The sequence below is a fragment of the Scleropages formosus genome, chromosome 12, assembly GCF_900964775.1.
Source record: "Scleropages formosus chromosome 12, fSclFor1.1, whole genome shotgun sequence".
NCBI classification, from domain to species: Eukaryota; Metazoa; Chordata; class Actinopteri; order Osteoglossiformes; family Osteoglossidae; genus Scleropages; species Scleropages formosus.
In genome coordinates, this window is record NC_041817.1 from 10,516,411 (window position 1) to 10,542,799 (window position 26,389).

General features: G+C 45.1%; 1 protein-coding gene across 4 annotated transcripts in view; it reads right to left on the reverse strand.

The window, feature by feature from the left end:
* Positions 1 to 1,605: 1,605 nt before the first annotated feature.
* Positions 1,606 to 26,389, reverse strand: part of tcf7l1b (transcription factor 7 like 1b) — a 45,539-nt gene continuing 20,755 nt past the window's right edge. For 2 of the 4 annotated variants that reach the window (XM_018744089.2, XM_018744088.2), the window contains exons 4-11: positions 8,565 to 8,700; positions 8,374 to 8,476; positions 7,768 to 7,851; positions 5,577 to 5,720; positions 5,207 to 5,366; positions 4,961 to 5,068; positions 4,699 to 4,750; positions 1,612 to 2,105 (exon numbers count right to left, since the gene is read on the reverse strand). In XM_018744089.2, coding sequence (XP_018599605.1) covers positions 1,612 to 2,105; positions 4,699 to 4,750; positions 4,961 to 5,068; positions 5,207 to 5,366; positions 5,577 to 5,720; positions 7,768 to 7,851; positions 8,374 to 8,476; positions 8,565 to 8,700 — 1,281 coding nt within the window. Of the gene's footprint in view, positions 2,106 to 4,698; positions 4,751 to 4,960; positions 5,069 to 5,206; positions 5,367 to 5,576; positions 5,721 to 7,767; positions 7,852 to 8,373; positions 8,477 to 8,564; positions 8,701 to 18,451; positions 18,536 to 26,389 lie in introns of all 4 variants that reach the window. The other 2 variants (XM_018744086.2, XM_018744087.2) reach the window with 2 other exon arrangements.

Genomic DNA, 26,389 nt, shown 5'->3' on the forward strand with positions numbered 1-26,389 from the left:
GATGAACTGCAGTGAAGCTTGTCAATATACAAATCCAAGGAATAAACATCACATCTTTATTTTTCACTATATTGAAATATTATTGGGGTGTCACGGTGGCACAGCAAGTAACGCTGCTGTCTCACAGCTCCTGGGCAGTGTGAGAGGACGTGGGATCGATCCCCGCTCAGTCTGTGTGGAGTTTGCATGTCCTCCCCGTGTCCGTGTGGTTTCCTCTGGCTGCTCCAAATTGGCAGTCAATGGATTAATGACCCAGTGTAAGTAGTGTATGCAACACTGTAAGTCACCTTGGTGAATAAGGTGTGTGAACTGATAACACTGGAGTTCACTGGAAGTCACTTTGGAGAAAAGCATCTGCTAAGTAAATACATGTAATATAAAGCTATTCAAGGGAAATTTAAGTAAAATGTGAATTCCTAAAAAATTTTTAAATGTTCTAACTAATCGTTGCTGTCATTGTATATGACCTAGGTCTTTGTTGAGTTGGATCAGAAAATACTCACGACACTTTTTTTTTTTTTTTTTTAAACAAACAAATATGTCCTTTCCATTGCCACAGTAAGCTTTTACTTGACAAATTCAGCATGGTTAGGACATAAAGTTCAACCACTGAAGCATCATCAGCATTTTGATTGCATAAGCAAGGTATCGTATTTAAAGGATTTCATTTTAAAATTCAGGCTCACACTGGTCAGGCCAACACTGAGCTTTTGCCCAGTCTTCCTCTTTAAATAGAGGCAAACATTTTGTTTCACTGTTGATTTCCAGAGCAAAAATGTAACACTCAATTATATAGCTTTTATCTTTGTATCTAACCTTCTTAAAGAGCTGTTTAATATTCATTTAATTATTAAACAATGCATAATGTTACACACAGTTCATAATTTAAAAAATAGACAATATATACCCAAAGGTCATTATTTCTGCAGACTTACAATACAATTGCAATGTAAAGTTTTAACTGATAAAAGCAAGTTGTCCACTATGGAAAATCAAACTCAAATTTTACAATTGTAACTGTACATCATAACATGTTTTATTACCTTAAGAAACAACCGCATAAGAAAACACCATAACATGAGGGGAGCTGCAGGCTTGAGCAAATATGGAAACGTAAGTATAGTGACAAGTGGATTTGAGTAATCCTGTCAGTTTATTTCACTTGAACCCCATACACAAAAAAAATGAACATTGTTTTGGCTTATAAGAAAACACTTAAAGGTTTATTTATGTCAAAGATGAAACACTCACAATTGGGCAAAGGAAGGAGTAACTGTAGAGAATAAAAGGAACAGCCAGTACTGGAAATTTAAACTAACATTAATGAATCCATAACTAAAAAGTTTTTTTTTTTCTTTTTTTAAAGAAACCTTTATACATTTGTTCTTTTATACAAGTAGGATGTTGGAATAACTGAGTTGAAAAAGAAACCATGTCTGCATTAAACTTTACAAAAAATACATTTGTTTCATAGAGAGAAGCAGAAAAAAGGTGGTGGTCAAATATTGACCAATAATATTTTTCTTTTCATCATTAAAAAAAATCTAATGTCTATAAAAAGTTAAAAAGCAATATACAGCATAAAGGAAAAAAAAAACATTTTGATTTGATTTAGTCAGTTGATTTGGTAACCAAGGACAGGGGTTGTGATTGAAACAAAGCATGATGGGAATTAAGGGCTGCCTGGTGGAAAGAGGTAGGTGGGGACAGCATGGAGGGATGCAGGGAGGTAAATGGGATAGGACGAGAAAGAAGAGGTGTTGAATGGCTGCTTGTGGTACCAATGGAGAGAGAGATGCTCGGCTGTGTGGAAGAGGAAGATGAGGAAGATGAGGAGGTGGAGGAGCTGGACGAAGAGGACGAAGACCCAGAGGGTTTGCCCGGCAAAGGGAAAGGGTGGTGAGGCCGACCCTCGGGCTTGGTAGTGAGGGACAGCGGCTGGGCCTGCTCAGAGTGAGTGGCGGCAGGGGCGGCAGGAGACGCCAGTGCTGCGGAGGGTGTGGCTGGAGAGTCCAGCATGCTGCCGTGGGAGGAGGCAGGGCTGTCGCACATCTTCTCAGATGGCAGGTATTGCACACACTGCTTTTTGCTCCTCGAAGAGAAGTCTGGAAAGACAGATGAGAGCTTCTCATTATGGTGAAGACAATGCACCAAATGCTTACAAAGTTAGTAATACTGCTAGACAGATACACCCATACACGGTGCCATAAATGCCAACATATCCAAACTTTACGTAAAGCTCAGAGTGCAAAGAAAATTCAATGGAAATTCACTGACATTAAAATACCATCACACATGGAATACAGTAGACGTCATGGATTTCATATAGTCATTTTTGAACACATATTAAAGCAGTTTAACAATGTCAAATGGGAGCTCTGTCAATGTAGACGACATTCTGATTTCACACACAGATGGATGGAAAAGATGTTTAGATCAACACCATTTCACAAACCAGACAACATTCCAGCCATTAACCTCTTGACAGCTGCAACGTGTCCAAGTACACACACTTATCTGTGCCAGGAAAAAGTAAACTGTGACAAACAAAGCTCAAAAGATTTTGACCACACTCCCATCGCATATTACAGTGCCAGAGAGTTGGTTACCGACGGTCGAGTGAGTCAGTGGGATCCTTACGGTACTGCTTTTGCCACAATCAACTACAAATGTTTATTATTTTTTTTTTTAAATTTTCTTTTTTATTCCAGTCAATCCATCCACGTAAAATTTGAATTCTTCTCTTCTTCCTGAGTGGTTTTCCAACCATTCACCACTTTATACACATTTTTTAATTTAAACATTGTCTTATTTCCTCTTCCAAAACAAACTCCAAGAAACAAACATAACCCATTTGCGCAAGATTAAAGAGTATAATTAGACTGGGTATTTCACTTCTGAAGGAAGCATTATTATTTTACAATGTCGAAAAACATGATTTACAAATGCTATTCAAAGGGTTAAGTTAATGTGTACCAGGAGTTCTGAGAAACCATTGAGAAGTAAAACCAGCAAAGAGGTCACTCTGTGTCTTTTTCTCGTAGCCAGGTAACAAAGAGCAGCTTAATGCCAGGGCACTGCCCACCACTTTCCCTCGGAAACACCGTGCAGCACACATACCTTCCATCGTTAGCACTGAACCTCATACGCTGCTTGTCAAAGCAGAGGAGGAGAAAGGGGTTAGCAGTGACATGCAATGCAGGGGAGGAACCAGAAAGGTAAATACAGCATGATTCCAAGTGCGTCCAATGCCTAGCCACATTCATCATACTGTACATCTGACAAGTACAAGCCTCCCCCGTGTAACAACTTAGTAACAAATGTAAATCGTACAGTGAAATGCGCATAATGAGCCACCTACTCATACTTACACAAAATGTCTTATACGAACGCACATTTATGTGCCGCGATGACATCAAGCAACCCAAGAGGCGAGCAGCATGCCTGCCCCATGCAGGGTGTGGCTTGTCCAGCGCACATCAGTTGGTCCCATAGCAGTGCGGCCGCTTATGAGAGCAACTCAGAGATCGTGTGACTCTTTACCGTCATTTCTTGTAATAATGAGCATTACAGAAAAAAGTTTTAAACTGTAAAAAGAAAGCCTTAGATAAAATGCAAGTGGTAAAACAGTTCTCTTCATTAGGAACAACTGTGTTAACTCACTATTCTTTTAAAAGAAATGATTCTTTACAAATAACTCGGCAAAGAGGGTTTACAAGCGATTACAATTGCATTACGAAAACGGCATTGTTAGGTAATGTTCAAATAATAAAGCTGATTTTATATAGCACATTTAATAAAACAGCTCCACGAAGCACTTTTCAACAAACAGCAATGACGTGTGGGTTACAGGCCTAAAGCAATTTGCGACAAAATATGAGCATTTAAAAAAATACAACAATAAAAGTACAACAGGTGGTCCAATGAGGTGGTCTGGAGTCGACCCCAGAGACATAACACGAGGCAGGGTGCACTCTGATCTGAACACCACCAGTCTGTTGTAGGGCGACTGTTCACACCACGGGCAATTTAGACTCAGATCCACCTGAACCATGTCTTCGAACTGTAGGAAGATACCACAGCATCTGGAGAGAACCCACGCAAAGATGAAAACTGCACAAACACTAAACTGTATTCAAAGCCATGTTCAAACCCACAGGGCAGGAGCTGTTAGGCAGCTGATGAGCGACCAAAGCCCCACAAGAACAACTGACTAAAAGAAAATGACAACAAAAATAAATGACGACACGGTAAGGGGAAAGAGGGTAGATAAAAGACGATGCAAAAATGTTGCGTATACAAGTGATTTTGAACGTGTGGGTTTCAGCCCGGGTGTCCAGGGAAATTTTGATCATTTGGACTTGGCTTCCAATTAGATGTGCCTCAATGTTTAAAACACAAGGCAGCAACTTTTCGTGTGTGATGAAACGAAACTGGATAAACCTTTCGTGGCTCGGGAACGCGTTACTTTTGTCAGCCCAGTTGAATGGTAATGAAGAGTTACTTTTACAAGAATTCACTTTTACAAATTGATATTGAGAAACATTATGTTTGTTATGCGAGGGAAGCCTGAAAAAGCAACAGCCTAATTCACTGGACGGTTACCAACCTTTTGGAGACCCCTGCCACCGTACAATATAATGCAGCCCAGTAGATAAAGGGCATGGACAACTTCTGGCAAAGACCAAGCAGACGTACCTTCTGGTGCAGAGTCTTGTTTATTTTCTCGCTTCCTCTTTTTCCTCTTCCCCTACAGAGGACAAGAACGCTGGTATTTAAGAAAACACTTAAAGGAAAAGAGGTTGCCACTTTATTCTTTTTTTTTTTTTTTAAAGCCCTGGCACATTATTGAAACAAGGCAGTCTATCGTAATACATCTACGATTCTGGAGCCTGTATGCCCGTGTATATACTTAACACACCCTACCTGCCGTATGCAGCGGGTCGAAAGCAGTACTCACGTAGTTGTCTCGAGCCGACCAGCCTGGATAGAGCTGAGAGTGCAATTGCCGCTCTTTCCTCGCCAGCTCGTAATACTTGGCCTGCTCCTCTCGTGACAGAGAGTGCCACTGTGAACCCAAAAATTCAGACTTAGAGGATTCTGCTACAAAGCAAACATTCACACAGCATGCCACTGCAGAAACAGAAAGAACGCGGCAGTCCTTCGGCGGCCCTTGAAGCTACTGCTCTGTGTCCGTGTTGCTCACCCTTCTGCCCAAGATCTGGTTGATGGCAGCACTTTCTTTCAGTGTGCACTCAGCAACCACTTTGGCCCTCATTTCCTTCATGTAGAGCATGAAGGCATTGAGTGGCTTCTTGATGTGTGGCTTCTTGTCCTCCTCCTTCTTGACAGGCCCAGGAGACTTCCTGTTCGGAGGCGACAGGCAACATGGCCCGGTTAATGTCTCAGATAACGGGGTGTTCTACTGTAGGACCCTCTCACAGTTTATGAAGTGACCAGCATGGCGTGTCTGACTTCAGGACATCAAGAAAATGTGAACATTCCAGAACACTGAAATGGCATCTGCTGCAACCAAATGTGTATATGAATCTGTGGGGATGGGAGCGGGGTCTTACGAGTGCGCGGATGAACCCACGCTGTCCGAGTTGGGCTCCTGCTTGATTGCAGGCGACACGATGGCAGGGTGAGGGATGCCTGTCTGGTGCAGACCATGGGGGTGGTGAGGTACCATGTGTGGAGGGAAGCGGCTGGACACCAGGCTGAAGGAAAAGGATAAGAACTCCGTTGTCATTCAATTAACTTTTTTAATAACTTTTTTTTAAATAAACTCACAAAGCAAGAACACTGACATCCGAAGAACGACGCACACATCCCCTGCATTTTCACTCAGCAAAAGACTCGCAGAGCAAAAGAAAAATAACTTTCCATGTGTTGCTTCACATTAAGCTCCAACCAAATAAAACAAAGCTTGAAAATGAGGAAGTGTAGTTATTGTAGCAATACAGCAACCCCAACAATTGCACCTAGTAGTCATGCCCCAGCCGCAAACAGCAGAATGCAGTTTCCACACCCTACAAGGGGAAACCTCTGGATATGGCTGTGCCCATTTTCCACCATCGTCACAATGGAGCTGTCATAAACTGTCATAGGACGGAGAGGAGGCTGTCCCCCTCTGTAGAATTCACAAATCCACATTTTAGTTTCATTCTCCAGTGGATCCACTTTGCTGGGTAATGTCAAATAGCTGGCAGCAAGGAAGAAGTACCATCTGCCTATACCGTGAAGATAAATATTGGTGTAAAACAGAATAGTAAATGAAGGCTAGTTTGTTGGATGATAAACACATCAGGGCCTCTGGATCCCCAGCAACTTTTTCTCCAGTAGGCCAAAATACTGACAACTCGCACGCTGCCTTACATGCTGTTTCTTCAAAGGAAGAAAAAGTCTGTTTGCAAGGAGAATGCGAAACGGGGAATGAGATCAAGTTGTGGGCAGCTACCTCACAGAGACCCAGAGCACAATGGCGGCCCTTTCTCTCGCTGCTCGGATTAATTCCTGAATCAAAAGCAGGGAAACGACGCATTTCTCATTAAAATGGAAGCAGCTGCTCTTACAAAGAATCCCACGCAGAGAGGAACATGAATCAACAACAACAACGGAGGGGGAAAAAAAAAAAACGAATATAATCACTCTCGCGACTGAGTTTCAAGAGGGAAAGAAAAATGTAAAAATGTGCAATTATGATCAATTAAAGCTTTTAAAATGATTTGTTTTGAAGCTGGGAACAGGCTGACAGGGCTGTTCTGGTTCCATTGGGAGACGAGAAGCCGCTTCCACCCCCCCCCCACGCGAGTGGAAAAGGAGAGCAGCCACTTTCTCCCCTTCCCCCCCTTTCCTTCCGATGTTCCCCTTTGAACACAGGGAGCTGAATGCGGGCGGTACGCGGGCGACTGGTGGTGGGAATTGTGCTCCGGCATGGCACGAGAACGTCGCTCGAACGGAACACACATCTGTGTTTGGGGTTTCGGGAAAACCGATCGCCTTCATTGCCGGTCGGGGGAAAAAGGCTAAATTCCATTAATACATCTGCATGCACTGCATATACAAGCATCCACAATTGGTCATTTAAAGTCTGTCGTTAATATTTAATGGCTCACTTGCACCGGGAGGCCTGATACAAATGCCTTCGTTTTTCCGTTTTCCGTGGTAGCACGGAGAGTTCGTTAACGCAGGAGGTGTCGGTTAGCATAAGGTTCGATTCCTCACAGCCGATTGAAAAATTCTTTCATCTTCCTACGTGCTGCAGTTTTGCTCCTTGGACAGAGCGAGTCCAACACAGGAGGTTTTCCACAACTATAATCAAGAGGTGAGTCAATTTTTCTGTGAGCTCAAGTCTCAGAAGCTCCTCTAGTCATAATAAGGCATGAAGTCCCTCCCCAGCTAACCCTGCGTTGAAAGGAAGACCACTTCTCTTACTGGGACATTTTGGGTGAGAAGGTATACTCCAAAGTACAGCCATTTCACCGTCTCCTCGCATCCCTCATCAGTCTTACTTGTATGATCGCAAAAGCAAGGGGCTAAGGACTTGTCTTGAGTATTTGCCCCATTGTAGACAAACTGGAAAAGTAACAGGACTGAAGTGACAAGTAATTCAACCGAGAGGCTGCCAGGGGCAATGAAACTTACTATCTTACACCCCTGCCGACAAAAAAAAAAAAAAAAAACCACACACACACACACACACACACACACACACACACACACACACACACACACACTGCAGAGTATCCAGACTGGCACGCTCACCTGGACATGGACGCATTCATCGCAAGAGCTGGGTATGGGTGTCTGAACCCACCTGGGGGTATGGAGTACATGGGCTGGCCCTGTCTGGGGTGGAGAAGAGCACAGAAGGCCATCATCACATTACAGTGATCACATCACATTACTGTAGAAACACCCTGTTCCCTTAGGTGGGGTGGTGCAGAACATACACAGCTCACTTTTTCTGGGTGGTAATACAACCCTGGCACCCCCCCGACCCGCCTCGTTATAGACTCGTAAGCACGCCATCTAAAATCGACTAGCAAAGGATTCAAGCGTAGCATCAAAGCGGTACACCTCATGATTTCTGAGTGCCTGGTGATTAACTGCATTGCGAGGGAACCATCGCATATTAGCTGAAGACTGATGTGTCTTTGATCATCCGGAACATCCATTCATTTTCACAGCTAGGAAGAGCTGGGCGTGCATTGTATACACATGAACAGATTCAGTTGGGTCGCTCGCTTCAAGCTGCGCACACAGCCAACCTTTCTGGGATGACCTGTGGTTACATGGGTCAAACAGGCAGGAGGCTGTCCCCCAACCATCAGCTCGCCTTAGGGCAAGGAGGAATACAGGATGACTTACTGCGGGACCAGCCAACCCAGGGGATGGGGAATCTGTCCAACTGCCCCAGGCGAGAGAGGATAGTAGGGTGAGAGCTCTGAGGGGTGGGGAGTCCGTGGGATACCTGTGGGAGAGGGGGCACATCGCAGTTATTGTCAGAAATCAGAGGAGATGGGTTTTGGGTGAGAGAGAATAAAAGAGGCTTGGCTTACCTGTCTTTGGGTCCAGGATCTCAGGTGAGAGGTGTGCCGGTGGGGTCCCAGGGGGAAAATGTTCATTGCTATAGGTGATGAGTGGAGTCAGCGGGTGCACGTGATGAGCATGCTGCACCACCGGGACCTTGTTGGACTAGGTGACAGGGAGAAAAGGAGACGGGACGATTACAGCCAGAGCTCCATACAGAGGACCAGCTCGACAGCTGAACTTCATATCCACAAATGTCACACAGACCCTCCAGCTGTCGCACAGACATTGCCGCTGGACTTCATATTAAAAATTATAAAGTAAAAGAAGCAAAACCAAAAGCTGAAATACTTTCTTGTGGAAGTTTTTTTGTGTACATACCAGGGGTAGCTGGTACCACAGTGGTTAGAGCTGCTGCCTTTGGACCCAAAGGTCGCAGGTTCCCATTCCACCTTTAGCCGTAGTACCCTTGAGCAAGGTACTTACCCTAAACTGCTCCAGTAAAATTAACCATCTGTATAAACAGGTAAACAACTGTAAGCTTTACACTGTAACTTGATCTGAAGAAAAGCATCAGCTAAACGAATAAATATAAATGTGCGTGAGCCTTTTGCACGTGTGCCCCAGACCTGTTACAAGGGGTGTGGAACTCCCAAGACTAAAGATATACCCAGTGACACCGAGGCCACGCCTGCAGATTCAACTGCCAGTCTGTACCTGCCCGGGAGAACTGAAGCAGGGCTGACCATGACGGCAGTCGTCTCCCATGAACAACACAGCCTGCATGTGCGACAGGCCTTATGATGCAGCCTGGACGGCTACCAAGGAACATCCGAAGACTGCGAAAGCCTGCCAAGACCATTACTGCCTATTACTAGAGGAGAGAACGGGTTGTTCAGTCCAAAGCTGCCTATTTAAAAAAAAGCACGGAGCACACTCAAGAACCCAAAGACGAATGAGACCCAGAACCCACTTCCACTTGTGTTATGTCATCAGAGGGTCCTGGTCAACTTTAACATCCCAAGTTCAGATTTTGCATTTGGACACTGAAGACTCCATGTGCTACGTGTGTAGCGAAGGCCGGGGGCAGAGCAACTGGTCCTCAGCACTCCCACTCAGCTGAGGATTATTGGGGCAACGGCCTGGAATACGGGGCCGACACGTTCGATCGGTTTCTCAGGACCGGCCACTTTGGCGCTTCTAAACCGCCTTTGCAGCGGTCAGGTGAACCGGAGGGCTGCGAGTCTCCCACCCAGGTCCGAGTGCGACCCCGCAGACCTGGCGGTCGCAAGAGCCGCAGCAACAATAACCAGAATCTCTCCTTTCATTAGGCAGCGGTGAGGAGCACCGCTGTTTCCCCGGGGCCAGTCCAGCTCAATGGAACGCTTGTTGGCCTGGGCTGTCATACGGGGGGAAGAGAAGGAAAAGGGAGGTCTGTTCCCCCAGCCATCCCCTCCCCCCAGCACTCCCAGTCAGGGTGCCCGACCTTGCCCCCAGCCACTGTGCTTTGCAAAGGAACAAGGTCTGCATTGAGCCACGCGGACTCTCTTTTTATGCCATGTAAATTGTTCCAAGACTCTGGCATGCTTCTTCTGCCGCCGCCACTTCACTCCATTCCCGTTTGTTTAGTATTAGGATTTTTTTGTTTAACCCACTCCAAACTCAGTTCTGCTTCCACAAGCTCTTGTTTGCATTCAATAATGAGCGCAGTGATCATGAGGGAAATGTTCACTGGCACTGGTTTTAGGGCATTTGGTGTACCGAGAGCACAACTAGGACTAGGAACGACCATCCATACGGGAGCCCTGGGGACGATGACACTCCCAGCCTCGGCCGGCCCAGGAAGCGGCCCTTAGAGAACTCGTGCCCTGCGGAGGTAAGGATATGCACTGCATTAAAGATGCTGCATCAGTCCAGTTTCAGCACCCAGACCTACGTTCCAACATGGTTCAGGCAGCACTTCAGTGAGAATTGAAAATAGCAGCCTTCAATAATTAATAAGTTGGACAGCACTATGGGTGTGTTAACACCGATCTGATTTAGAAGCCTAGTAATGCAAATGCTGATGTTCGGCAGTGAGCAGATTTTCAACCAGATTTTGTAAGACTATCTATCGCAAGAAATATTATATCTTAAAAAGTGAAGTCAGTTTTTAATAAAAATTAAAAATTAATTAAAAATGTCTGTATTCAATACCCCCATCTGAAGGTTTAGTGCGTGAATCAGAACCGGAATATTGCACTGTACATGCCAAGAACATTTACAAGAAGAAACAAGGTGCTGAGCACCGAGAACAGAGTGAGGAAGAAGAAACAGGAGCGACAGCATGCAGCACAGGGACAAACCCAGCAGCGAGTAGCAGCGCAGCACCCTCAGCACTGGGGCCAGCCGGGCGGCTGCCAGGGACGCTCCCCGTTTTGTAAGCTTGTGCTCCAACACGCACAGCCAGCCCGCGCACGGTGCCAGTGCGACCCGGCTGCCAGGAGCAGATCGAGAGGTGGGGAGAGCTAAGGAGGAGAGCAGGGCTGTGGAGCCATCCAGCTTGTCCCTGCACTGAAGCCGGGTACCACGCAAGATAGCAGACTGGGAGCCAAAGTCCTTCCGTGCCCTTCTCTGCTGTCCTCCATCATGGGGCAATGAGTAGCGCAAGGGACAAGTCAGCAGAAGGAGGATCCCCAAATTACATTACAATTACTTATTTACCCCATGCTTTCCCCAAAGCATCTTTCACTGCTAAGCTTCGTACAATTACTTACCCATTTACACAGCTGGGAATTTTTTTTTTTAACGGCGCAATTAAGGGTAAGCACGTTGCTCAGCAGCAGGTGAGATTCAGACCTGCAACCTGTTGCTCTGAGACAGCAGTTCGAACTGCTACACTATTGGCTGCCCGTCAAAACAGATATTCTCTGTTTAAATAAGAAGAAACTCACCATTTCATTCTTCTGGCAACACTTCAGTTAAGGAACTGATGCGTCAACAAGGTTAGTAATAATAGAGATGATGTAAAAAGTGGTCTACAACCACAACGTCAACATGGGAAGGGGTGGGATGGAAGGAATGACCGCAGCTCAGTGCAGAAGTGGTCATCAACGGGCCAGCCCACGTCTCTGGAAACCTTGAAACCAGTGAGATCATGCAGCTCTGCGGACAGCACAAGCAAGCTAGTACGGCATCGTCTCCGCTAACGGGGCAGCGAGCACTTCCCACAGCCGACGCACGCTCGTGAGCTAAACGGTCCTCCCCCACCAGCAGGGGGCACACTCACGAAGCAGTGTGACGCACGGCAGAAGCTACCCTGGAAGGCGGCTCTGGGGTATTTTAGGATATTCTGGGCCAAACGGAACTTCTTGCAGACAAAATGGGTGACATTTAAGATCTGGGACACTACTGATCCACTCAAAACACGATAAAAGCTGTACTGAAGATGGGAGGAGAACGACAAATGTAACTTCACAACACATGGGTTTAGGTGTCCAGCTTGCAGAGGGCAGCAGGTATTTGTGATTTACAGGAGAAGCCCTGGCTGTGTCATTCCAACATGCACAACATTGCAAGAAGACAGCAAATATAACAAAATGCTGACACTCCAGCATACGAACAAGGAGTGTATCTGTGGAGTCATTTCCCCTCCCCGACGGACAGCGAGGTGCCACACCAGGCCGTCAAACTTGGAGCGCAGCTAAGAAAAGCACGCTCCTTGGCGAATGTGGGTGGAGGGTGGATTTCATTCAAGCAAACATGTTTTTGGATTCCCCACATCTGAACTGAATTACTAGGCAAACAGCCCGTGGGTACGAGAAGCTCAGAACAAACTGAATAACCCAGAGAGCTTTGTGTGCCTTTCTGCCTCGCGGTCCCATGCGTGTGCATGGGGGTGGTGAAGACAGCCTTTCTCAGCTACAGGAAAATGGCGAAAAAGAATGTACGGCATGCCGGAGAAACCCGAGCTGTATTTGTCAACTTCAACAGGAAGCGGATGTAGAAGTGGGCTGCCCGTGTCTCCGACGCTTACAGCTAGGTCCTGCGGACTTGACAGCCATTCATCAGCCCATCGCGGTACACACCGTGTCCTGTCAGTCAGCCTCTGCAGGTCGCTGCTGGCAATCCTCGACATCAAAACACATCGCACCTTCAACCAGCAACTTTTCCCTCTGCAATCTTAATACAAACGTCAGCACAATACTTCTACCATCTCTCTTACAGACTCTGGCTGGAAGCCGCACATGTTTTGTTAAGCATTTCTTCTGCAATGAGACCAACCATTGTGTGATATTCGAGTTTAATGCATGTATTTATACACAAACGAAAGGGGATCTCACCAAATTGCTACAGCAAAGTGCCAAGTATGTATTTATGAAATTTCACGATTGTTGTGTTTTTATTAAATGGATTACTAAATTCTTTTCCTGATCCTCGTTAAATTCTCCATGACCCTTGGATCAAAAGTCAATTTGCCGTACATCATCCATGCCGCTGATCGGTCCCAAAGGGCACCAGAGGAAACGTGGCTCCCAGTAAAGCAGGAGAGAGAAAGAGAGAGAAGCCGAAGGTGTTTGCAATCTATCCAGCAAATTCTAGAGATTTTGCTTGGTCAGGATTTTTTTTTTTTAAATGTGCACAGCCTGTGGATTTCTTGGTAGACATGACATTATTCTCATACCACATGTTATAAAACTGAAAGGCTTAAAAATGTAAACCCACTGTAAATATGTTTTAAAGGAGTTTGTGACAAAGTCTGTCAACATTTCTATGCAAGGGACTGTGGAAAAATCAGTCAGACTAATAAACTAGGACAGCGTACAGCACTACGTTTACATTTATTTAGCTCATCATATTTCACCAAAGCGATTGAGTGTTAAGCACTTTATCCATTTATTCAGAAGAGTCATTTTTATGCTGTCAATTCAAGGAGAGTACCTTGCTCCAGGGTACTACAGCAGGGAAGCAGGATTGGAACCTGGGACCTTAGAGCGGATGGTGACAACTTTGTTCAGGTTGGCATTTTGGAGCAGTGAGAGGAGTCCTCTTTGTCCGAGATCATGTGGTCAAAGTAAATCTGTCTCACAGCGGAGGAAAAGAGACAGTTTGTTCCTTCTCGTCTTCTTGCACATACACCAAACACTGTTGTCAGCCCCATACACACACCTGACAAGGTATGTGAGCCTTGCATCCTCCACTAGCTATGCTATGCGACAGGCCTGGAGGAGTGCTGCTGTTTGGGCCTGATCAAATACACTACTGCCGTCTGTGAAGAGTGAGTGACAGGCAAGGAAGGCGATGGAGCATCTCCCAAAAGCAGGAGCTCGCTGCGTCCTTTCCAGGCTTGGTGATTTTTTTTTTATTATTATTATTATTGATTGTTTTTAGTTAAATCATTTTTTTTTTTTTTAAATATTTTACAAACCGCAGGGGGGTGCGGTGGCGCAGTGGGTTGGACCAGGTCTTGCTCTCCAGTGGGTCTGGGGTTCGAGTCCCGCTTGGGGTGCCTTGCGACGGACTGGCGTCCCGTCCTGGGTGTGTCCCCTCCCCCTCTGGCCTTACGCCCTGTGTTACCGGGTAGGCTCCGGTTCCCCGCGACCCCGTATGGGACAAGCGGTTCAGAAGATGTGTGTGCGTGTGTATTTTTCAAACCGAGGGGGGCGCAGTGGGTTGGACCAGGTCCTGCTCTCCGGTGGGTCTGGGGTTCGAGTCCCGCTTGGGGTGCCTTGCAACAGACTGGTGTCCTGTCCTGGGTGTGTCCCCTCCCCCTCCGGCCTTACGCCCTGTGTTGCCAGGTTAGGCTCTGGCTCACCGTGACCCCGACTGGGACAAGCGGTTCTGAAAAATGTGTGTGTGTGTGTGTGTGTGTGTGTATTTTTCAAACCTTGAGGATTCTCCATAACTGTAAATGTTCATTTAAGAGCACTGTTACCAAAATATTTTCCTTCCTAAAACTGCTTAAAATGGTTAAATTTTAACTGTTAAAACTGATGTCATTGATACGGGATCCACGGCTGCTGTCAGCCAGCTTTTCTGCCACTGCATCCCGTGCGGGTGCAGAGTGTGTCTTTACCACATATGGACTTGTCCAGTGCGAACTTATGAACAGGCTTGGCACAGAAAATGCGGCAAAACTTGCGTTTCTCTTCAAGGCCCTAAACAAGAACACTGAGCTGGGTGAGCCATACGTAACCCATACTTCTAGTAAAACTTGGCATCTGAATGAAGGGCTACAATATCAGCATTATCCAAAAGTTGTGGTGTAATTTAAAGTTTTTTACATATATTTCTTGATGTGCTAAAAACTGTTTAAAGCAGACTTGTGTATTAAACACTGGTTAAGTTATCCCAGAGTCCTTGTCGTTATTCATTCATTTTATTGATAAGTACTCTGTGCTGATTGTTTCCTGTAATTTAAAGCAACTTTCAAATTCTTCTATACATTACCAAATAAACCTTATAAGATTTGTTGAAAAATAAATATATTAGGGAGAGAAAAGGACCCAGTAAATTTAGTTTAAATTAACTTTTTTTTTTTTTTTTTTTTTTTTTTAAATCATTTGATCCAAGTCATGATTTAAATTGATTATTTAAATCTGCCAAACCCAGTCCTTCCTGTGGCCTCACGGATCAGTGAGACTTAGTCACACAAAAGAGAAGAAACTGCACAGTGCGCCACCACATGACCGAGAAAAACACGGGTCATCGACTGGAAATGGCCATGCGTAATGGTCAGCCCACTTACCGTGTTTATTTTAAACTGTCAATATAGAAACGACACTTATAACAGAAACTTTGGAACTGACCAAGATGGAAGGTTAAGAAAACTGGGCTCCGTCTTCATGATGCATTCAAAATATTATGGCTAAAAAAAGACCCTTCCAGTAAATCTACAACAGGTCTGAACATAGAGATAGGAAACAATGATGCACGACCGGTTTGGCAACTTCAGTTTGCTCACTTGGTGACCATCCAGGTCCCCTGTTGTAACTAAAGCCATTGCACGGCAAACTTCAGGGTTAGGGACTAAATCGCTACCGGTAATTACACCTATCTGTGCTTGGGGGGCGGGGGGGACACATCCCCATCTTATGAGGTCCTGTAGGCGGTACCATTATTTAAACAACTGGGAAGCCTCAGTACAGAATTGTGAGATATTTGTTTAAACACACTGTATATGAAAAATGTGCACCAAAGGGAAAAATTTAAGACCTAAAATACTTTAATTTTATAATTAAAAATTATTTATTACTATAATCTAAACTCATGCTGTCATATGATGTCAAATGCAAAGATGATGTTTTAGATGTCCATTTGAAAAAAAAGCATAAATACTGATAAAGACTCACTACACCAGTAAGCAATGCACACGTAAGAACTATTATTGTAGGTCGCACAGGTTCGATTGTTGATGTCAGCATGAACAAACATGTACTTATAAGTATGGCTGCCTAACAGTGTTAGAGAATGTTGTCAGATCTGCAGATCTGCTGTACAGTTAGACAAAGATCTGAGGACATTTCAGTAAAATCGCGTGGCAACATACGGAAAGATGTGACGATAGTTTGAAACTCCGTGAAAGTAGCCCATGTCAGCGGACATCTCTCGCTGACTGACGAGCAGAACACGTGCATGACCGCAGCCATGCAGCCTTGCAGCCTTGCACGGAAGTTCCTGGTGATCAGGCTCGATTAGTTCTGTCTGAACATTCTATTAGCACAGAGCAGATGTGCTGGAGCACGCGAAGATCCAGACTGCGGCAACCCTGGCGAGGCCAATGCGGGCACAACTGATGGACTGACAAGGCTGACTCTCCCACAATGCATCACCTGCCCCCGCAATGCCTTTGATGTTTTATTCATGGGGAGGCCGCTCTCTGAATGCCGGGCTTAAATAAGGGGGTGGGTCTCTGACAGTCCTATGCTCCTTTACTTTCACCAAATTCCCCCGCAAAACACCCCCCGTATCACCCAGAGCCGTGCCAGCAGAATGCTAAACAAACCTGTCTCCTGAATAATTGAGCGCCTCGGTCTGAGCTGGCTCCCCCAATTAGCATACAGGCCTTATGGACCCAATCTGCACAGCGACAGGACAGACTTCCACGAGCCTTTCATATCCACTGCCCCCTCCCGTTCACCCCCCCCCCGCCTTGTGTTCCACGGCCATCTTTCCATCTCGATAAAAAAGCAGGGACAGGGAACACCAAAGAACTTGAGAACAGCAAATATTTCCTCCCCCCATGCAAACTTCATGAGTGCTCCTTGCTTTCATTACAAAGTTTATGGGATGATAAACTACACGAGTATTTCCAGGTGTTGGAGAAGGTCTTGAAAGTGTGGTTCACTTACATACCAGTTGCTGAGCATTACTCGCTGCCAATCATGTGTAGTGCTAATCCCCGTTGCATTACAGACGTCAGGCATTGTTAAAAAATTGATTTATGTTATAGCAACAAAAAATAAAATAAAATAAAATAAAATAAAACAACAGGTTAGACAGTAGTGTGTCTGTAAAACTGTAGAGACAAAAAGACGGTTTGGTTTTACAGTATACGTGCATGAGGTCACATGATTTTTATATTTATACAACAAATACAATGCGAATTATACTGTGTACGCAGAGATCAACACGGTAAACACCATGTGAAGGGCCCCCTCCCGTCGCACTCATCAGGTAGCTCTCGGCTTGCATTCGCATTCTCCTACGCACCTGCTTTCCCGCACCGCTGCTCTCATTAGAGCAACGCCACAGCCCAGCAGGCCCAGGCCTTTCTACCCACAACCCGCACGGCCAGGGAGCAGGGACTGGAGCTACTGTATCTACCAGTCTCCCTGCCTCCTGCGAGTGTCACTACCGCAGGACAGAACGGAGTCTGGCCAGTGGTTAAGGAACAGCCCCGACATCCATGTTCGCTTCTGAAACGTCCCATTGATTTCTCTATAATTAAATTGCTCTTTATCCAGGCGCTTATTTTGCCTCTTTAGCAGACCCATTATACGGGTGCATGCATTTCATAATGTTTAAATAAATAAAGTACAAGGAAAAGAAATGCCTGTTAGTCATATATAGTGAAGACAAAGAGGTCACTGTGAGGTCAACACTTATTGTGATAAAATAACTCTAATTGGATTCCAGCTGAGGCTGAGGTGGCTCAATGGGCGGCTCCGGAATCCCCAGGGCCAATAAAAGTCAATTAAGCCAGACTTCCTCTGCTGCTGTCAATGATCACTTTGTCAGATGCATCATTATGCTTGTGAGACCAGAACAAATGCTCTCTCCGCCGGCCAGAAGCAAATGTCTCACGGAAGGAACGAGAAGGGTCTGCGCTCCTGTCGATCGACATGACCGCATCCTGACAGACTCATACCAAAAGTCATACGCTGTCTATACAGGCTGTGAGTGACAGCACAAAATCCTCAGTCACTCCAGTGAAGAACTAAAAATTGGGTTAGCACACTGGGCACATTGAAAGTAAATATGTTTATCATCTAATCCCCTCTCTCGGCATACTTGCCCTTCCACTGTCTTGGAAAGCAAAACTCTGAATGGTGTTTATTCGTTTTCACCACGACACACCTCACTAACAGGTTAAACCAGATCTTACAGGCTGGGGGGGTCACAGTTGGTGACATTCTGAGATTATCTAAGACACAAAGTGCCAGCAAAGGCACACACAAACACACGTACAGCTGCAAGGACAGTGCACTATACAAGGATGAAGTGCTCATTAATAAGAGAACAAAAAACACACAAAAAAAATACACAGGACAGGTGAAGGCGTTGTGATTTGTGATAGTGGTGAGGACATTTTGTCCTGTTGTGTCCACGCAGCCCGAAGGCACTCCTGCCATAAAAAATGCATGGGGAACAGAGGACATTGCGACAAGCCTACAGGACCGATAGCACGATCGTGGGTGGGAGCAGGCATACTCACTAGGTGTCCAGGGGTGGGAGACCGGGAATCTTTGAGTGCAGCTGTCCCAGGAACATCGAGCAGGGGCCATTTCATCTGCAGGTACTGTGGAATGAGGAGTGGAATGAGTAACCCAGGGGGGATGGCACTACGAGCAGAGACACACAATACACCATGCAGGACAACGGGAGAACAAAAACTAAGATGGCATCAACCAGAAAAATAAATGAATAAATACATCAGTTGAGATGGAGAACATTATCCGATGAACATAAAACGGATCCAGATGGGAAGGATCATCACATGCTATTCGGCAACATAATAAAAAATGCACAGAAGAGGAAGGGGAAGTGGAAATCGTCAAGATCCTATTCAAATGCACTGCCACTATTGAGGTGTCTATTTATGGCTGAATCTGCCAGCACTGACTCCAAATTTGAGATGCTGAATTTCTGGTTGTTGCACCATCTTAGGTTTTCAGCTTGTCCATTGTGAAATGGAATCACACACGCACAAAAACTGTGTACACACTTGCTTTGCTGATATCCTTAAGTCTTCTACAGAGCAAACCTCGATCCTTTGTGCAGAACTGGTTTATCCACTTAATATGGACCAGCCACACATGACATCACTTAGACACCAGGTTTCTCAACAGCCCCATTCCTCCAGAGGTCACGCACTGTCAGCATAACAATCGGCGCCAGCCTCTTGCACAGCCACACCAAAGCATATTCTGCTCTCTCTGTGAAAAGCAAAGAGGGTTGCCCTCAAACTTCTGATTTCCAGAACACACAGATCTCACACCTTAGACAGTCATACGCACGGAGACTATTCCCTGTAAAAGAACTTTGACTGTGTATGAGGGGAAAAAATGCTGTAAATAAGGGTGGAACAAAGCAAAGTGCTAAGAGTCCGATAGCCTCTGCCACCTGTAGAGAGCACGAGCGCTCTGGGAAGGGGCAGCAGAGGAAGAATGGCCTCTGCTGACAAGGACTGTGAAATTGGGGCTGGTTATGGAATGCGTCCCTGCAAGCGCACAGCTGTGGGCGCCCATCGCCTGGACACTGGGGATGGCGGCGGGGTGGGAGGGTCAACAGCTGGAAGGAAGTCCCATCTCACAGTGGGAGATGACAGTTGGGGGGAGGCATGGATGTGAGGAGGCGTGGTCTAAGGGAACAGCTTTCTGATGGATAGCACTGGCCTTTTTGACCTAAACCATATTTCTCAGAACCCATTTTTTTGGAATGTTGGAAGTTAACAGCATGATGGGCATGCTATGGACTACTAATCATATACAATTCACCAAAGAAACTTGTACTTTCAGACTGAGTTTATGTGCAGTAGAGGACTTCTCTGTTTAATGCTAAAGATTTTTTTTCAATTATCTGGAGTCCTTTTGCTCTCCTCAGCAGAGTTTAAACATCTGGTTTGCATATCAGTTAAACACCAGGTATCACATTTGTATGTGCATTGACATTTTTTCCCTATCGAGTATTAAAAAACAAAAAAATACATAAAGGTTTAAATGTATTAAAAATTTCATGAAGTTAAGGACGCAAACAAATCCATACTCGGTGTCATGTCTGAGTGGTGCATTCAAGTTTAGCAACTGCTCTAGGAGTCAAAGGATTGTCAATGAGCTTTTTTTTTTTTTTTTTTTTTTTAAAACCAGAAGAGTAATAGTTATAGCTCACACAGGAAAGCACATCAGACCAAGTTCATGTAATTTGGATCTGTCTGGACCCAGGCATGTCTACCAGCAGCACAGTGCATTACCCTGTGCCCAGCACAGAGACTTCTTGTAGTTTTTCCATGGACATGTGTATCCCCCCCGCTGAAAAGGTCCTCTTCATGATAACTTTTTCTTTGTCAGCAAACTGGTGGGATGGACATCTGTCCTTCCACAGGTCCTTTCTGTAACAGTCTCCCGCACACACCCAGAACCTTACTGCAGACCTTAGCTGTAAACTAAAATAAAGAACAATCATCAACACCCACCACATCCCACACCTCCAACTCACTCCCTCACTGCCCTTAACCAGCTTGTCAAAGTAAGGGCTGCGAAGGTCCGGAGCCTATTCCAGAAGCACAGGGTGCAAGGCTCAGTAACCCCTCTAACAAACAAAACAGTTCTCCTTCTGTACACCCAGGATCTGGCACTAAGCTACATTCAACAAGTTTATAAAGGGAGACCTGTTTGTTGTGTGGCTAAATGCAATTCCATAACAACATTACAGGATGGGGGGGTGACATGACCAAAGTAAGACCTTTAAAAGACGTTAAATAAACGTAAGTTTTTTTTTATAAACACAAAATTCCGTTTGTCAGTAGTTATTAAGGAGTTGCAAAGGCTTAACTTTTTAAGGATACATTCATCACAGTGACTTTACTGTGAGGAAGGAAGTTTGGATAACTGCGGGTTAAAAATGGAAAAGACATTACAGCTAAATTGTGGGGGGGCAAGAGGGGGAAGAAGAAAAAAAAAAAAAAAAACTTTTTCAGGAATGAGTTTGTCGGAGCAGACTCAGGGTATTGTTTCCTGACAGCTGGGGGCCAAAAGACCGCTGGAGGAAGTTGGGCCAGGCCCCTTCGCCTTACCCCAGCAGGGAACATTTTGGAACTAACATTTTTTTTCCACCATTAAGCTCAAGGCTTATGTCCACTCCAAACTACGTCTCTGCACCTGCCTCAGTATTGGAGGCTGCTACCATTCTGCTTTGTGGACACCAGCGTGTCCATCACGGAGACGTCCAGTCAGATTTGTATGAGCAATTTCCCTGTAATATCCAGAGCACTAAAAATGCCCCCCTCTGTCACTTCTGTAGAACTGACTAGTTCATAAGCGTTAATTATTAATAACACACTCAATCAACAAACAGGAAACAAACCCACCCCCGAACACAGCACCTGCTCTGCACCCCATTCCCAAACTGCTGCCACCCTCTGCTTCACGGAGTCACTGTGGGAGAGCTTAGGGAGCTCAGGGGCTATGGTGCCGCTCTTCACGGAAGAAGAGCAGCCAAGATAAACAGCCAGGGCGCACGGGGGGAGAGACACTTTACAATCATGTGTTAAAATCATGATATTTGCAGCAGATGCTGCACAGTATGTTTTGTTGGGTTGGGAGGAGAGATGGATAAATAAAAGTATATAAACATATTCATATATAAACATGCATATGCAGTATGAATCACTTGGCACATTCTTCTGTTCCCACATGTCTCTTAATAAGAGTAGCTCTTGCCCTTATTCAGATAATACAGGTTATGCGTGAATATGACTCAATAAGTGTTGTTGCTCCACATGCTTGTCTAGCTGCAGGTGTAGTAAAACCTTGCCTGGAGAACAAATAGGTTATTCTGAACCCATGCACTGGACATCTGTTTAAACCATCCCGCTGTTGTTTCACAAGTATATTTTACTCTCAATAAATTGATGTACAAGAAGAGTAAATTTAAACTACATGATGCAGACAGTTCATTCCTTCTATACATTTTTTTAATTCACAAAGCTACCAGCCCCAAAGAAGCCCCCTTCTCAGTGCTGAAATAAACATTACAATACTCTCATGCAAATCACAGCTGTCCCTATGTTTTACAGTAACTTTTGCGTGCCCAACTATATTGCCACGGAAAGAATTAACGTTTGCCCATGATTAGTGGTTTTACTCTGAAAATGGAAATACAATCCTTTACATTGACCAGCTGTAATTTTTCTGACATTGACAGTTCTCACATAAGAACAACGACAACAACAAGGAAGCAGGCACTGAAAAGGGCAGCTGGCATCCAATGTTGCCAAAACAGTTCTAGGGTTAAGAGTACCTGTGAAAAATGCACAAGAACGCAGCTCGCTGCAATGAGCGCTTTCAAGCCGGAACGGTTCCACTCAGTTACGCTGGAGCGTGACTAATGGAAACACGACGCTAAACAGAGGGCCCAGTGATCTCCTCAGCCTTCCACCGTGTTCGCGCTTCTCCTAATGCGTGCAGCAATGAATATTGGTATATAATAGAGAAAAGCCTTTAACTGTGTCTTCTTTGGCAGCATTAATATACCACTGAGACAAACTTATTTGGACTTTTCACAAAATAGATGTGTCTTATTAAAATGAAGCAAAAAAGTTCATACTGGACAGATTTAAATTTTAAAAAAAAAAAAAAGTTTGCATTATTGGACAGATCCATGTGCTTTTGTTTAAAACCAGCTTACACAGTCCCCTGGATCCTGCCTCGCTGCCTATCTTATCAGCCTGCAGGGCAAATCTGAGCATGGAAAGCTACACAAGCGGACAGATAGAGCTCAGTGGTTAACTGGATTAACCTCAGACTGGTATCTGGTGCTATCAGCCCTGGGCTGGAAAACAGCTCTCAACTGTCACGGTCAACGTCCCGTGTGCCGCATTCTCAAGACGCACATTCAGACTACGTTTGGCTTGCGGTGAGGACATGCCCTATTAAACTGTCTTCAAGCAGGCGAAAGGCGGATGCATCTTCATAAGGCCGTGGCCCGCAAAAATAATGTCCTAACCAACAAGTGGAAAAATGTATACGTTCAGAAGTTAACTTTAAAAACAAGACTGTTGCGAGATATTTCGGAGGTGCGTTCCATTGGGTTCCCAGAAAACACCAGGCAGGCTGGCATAATTCTGGTAGAGCAGGGAGCGCGACGGATATAATGAGGTACGGCGCGCTGCTCGCCAGGCAAGCTGCAAAGTAGGCAACAAAATAAAGCGCACTACAATGAAAGACTGGTCTATTTCACTACACTTTAATTGTCTTCCAATGTCTGTGAGGCTGCGCTTCTCCAAACGAACATCAGTCGAGCGTCCTATGATGGCTGGGGAAGTGTAAGACAAAGGTGGCAGAGTATCCAAAGAATGTTTCCCAAAGGCAGAAAGGGGGCCTGCTGCTCTTGGACCAGGGATAACGCAGCATATGCTCCGGGGCACGCTCACTGCCAGCGCTTGCTTCTAATTGTTTCAGTCCTTTCATGGAGGACTCTGAAAATATGGCTAGGCGTCTTTGTCATGTTGCAGTGCGAGGGGCCCAAACCGCCAGGCAGCATGGGACATCAGAGGGGGGCAGATGTTGGGACATTTGTTGCTTAAGTATGTCAGGGCTGCTGCCAGAGCGACAGAAAAAACTCACAAAACTCCTACAGTAATCTGAAATAAAACTTCACTTCTCCAAGAAGTCTGGGTGTGAGTGCAGGGAGGGGGAGCACACCCGAGCGCTCGCCTTCAATATCGCCACAGCACATTTGCGCATTTGGCAGAAGCTTTTCTGCAAGGCAATGTCCAGGGAAGAAAAAAAAAAAAAAAGGTGCAGCCCACAACACACTTTGACACATGCACACGAATATTGACACGCAGCTTCTTTGTTCGATACTGATGTTAAAACTGCTAGTAGAGTGGTTAGAGCCAGTGCCTTTATATTCCAAGGACCCAGGCTTGAATCCCACGTTCTGCTGTAGTACCTGGGATCAAGGTACTTACCCTGTATTCAGTGAAAATAGCTCATCTGTAAAAAAAAAAAAAAAAATGGGTAAATCACTGTGAGATGCTGCAGACTGTAAGTTGCTTTGCAGAAAAGAGTCAGCTATACGAATACAGGTGGTCACTTCATTTACAGCAGGGTTCCGTTCCGATGATCCGTCAAACGGACTTTTGTTGTATTAAATGAAACAAAGTGTAGTATTTTCATGCTGCACTATTAATTTCACTTTCATTTCTAAATCCGTCATCCTTTGCTTCTTCATGCCAGCACTATCAGAAGAATTTTTTATTTTTTTTTTCCCCACCAACTTTCCAGCCATTTAGGATAAAAAGTAACTTGAACAAAACACATAGCAGTGCTGGATACCGAAATACCGATTGAGACCCAAACAATAACAAATATGGCAGAACAGCCAATAAATGTTACAGTGCAGCAGATGAAATACTCTGACACTTACTCAGACCATACTACCATATGGGTGGACCTCAACATAATATAATAAGGTTAATGGCGAGGTTGTCTTAAGTTGCACATGTCGTGACTCGAGAGTCACGTACAAGTAAGTGTTAAAGTGCACCTTTTTCAGGAGCTACTTATTGAAGAGATATACAATGAGGAAAATGGGTCAATTAAAAAGTATCAAGGGGTGAGGGTATAACTTCCAAGATTTTTAGGAGCTTGGGTGGGAAGTGAGTCTCAAAGAGATGTGTTTTGAGACCTTTCTTGACTGTTGGAAGGGATTTAGCAGTTCTGAGGGAGACTGCATAGAGAGAGTTTACTCCAACACATTGGAGCCAAGACCAAGAACAAAAACTGAAGGTGGTCTACATGGCAGAGAAGCAAAAATTACCCAGTGGGGTCACAGGTAAAATGTGACATCCTGCGACAGCTATTGCTGCGGGTGCGAGACCTCAACAAGTCAGGAACACAGCCCTGTGATATCCTCCACCAGTAGGGGCCTGAAAGAATGTCTCGGCTGGGTGGACCCAGCAGATAATGTCAATCACCCACGGTGTGGATAATCCTCCTCCCCACTGCTCCTCTTTGTCCGCATGCGAAAAACAAACGGGCCACACAGCTTGCTTTAAGTAGAGGTGTCAATTATCCTCTAAGCATATGAACAGCAACTCCAGACAATGGCGCTGGGAATCCTCTCCTTGCTGGAGTGTTTTATATCACTCATTTATGCAAGCTATTGACACCTCTTGTCGAGCTGTACAGGAGACACAATTATCAAGCAATTCCAGTAAGTATCCACCCCCCCTCCGGGTCCCTAGGTTTTAATTCCGCCTCTTTGTTTGTGTGTGTTGAGGGTAATTGCAAACGCAATTCTTAAGCAAACGATAGCCCTCACTGTGCTAATTAGTAATTAATTGGTGGGGAGAGGGCTGAGGGAAGGGGGGGAGGAAGCCAAGCAAGCTGTATTCCACTCATCATTATGAACAGAAATAGCTGGACCTGGGGACACAGTGGAATCGCTTTCAGCCCGTTTTGCAACTGTGTGGATTGGTTCTCTACAAAGTTACTGAATGGAATCCACAGGACCTGAACAGAATTGTGACAAACAAATGCACAAAGGAAACCTTCTGCATTTAGCTTTTACTATGATTTTTCTCTTACATGGTAGTAAAAGTGGTATGGAAGTGTTCCAACTCTGTGCTGAAAAAGCTTTATAACTGAATTTTGAAATTGTTACAATACAAATACACACACACACACACACACACACACACACACACACACACACACACACACACACACACACACACACACACATTTTCGGAACCGCTTGTCCCATAGGGGGTCACGGGGAACCGGAGCCAACCCGGCAACACAGGGCGTAAGGCCGGAGGGGGAGGGGACGCACCCAGGACGGGACGCCAGACCGTCACAAGGCACCCCAAGCGGGACTCGAACCGCAGACCCACTGAAGAGCAGGACCCGGTCCAACCCACTGCACCACCGCACCCCCCAATACAAATACAGTGTTGCGTTTATACGTGTTGCTAAATGAATGTAGAACTGATTTAAAAATCCATCCAAATATTGGTCTGAATTGTTACTGCAGTACCTACACAATGTCAACATAGAGCTTCAAGTTCTGGGCACCTGTAAAAACGGGGTTTCAGACAAACTGAGATTCAATAATCATTTGTCTGTCCAAAGCTCTGTCTGCTGTGAAATGCACTGTTGTCTATGTCTATTCAGTTGTTTCATACTGTGGAGAAAAGCGTCTCCTAAATGAAAAGATATACATGTAAAATAATCGGATAAATTTGAGCCGCTGCCTTTGGACCCAAACATCACAGGTTCGAATCCCGCCTACAGCTAGAGTTCCCTAGAGCAAAGAACTTGCCCTAAAAAAACTGCACCAGTAAAATTACCCAGCTGTATAAATGTGTAAGTAATTATAAGTAGCCAAACATTTTCATTAGCTTTGGAGAAAAGCCTCAGCTAAATGA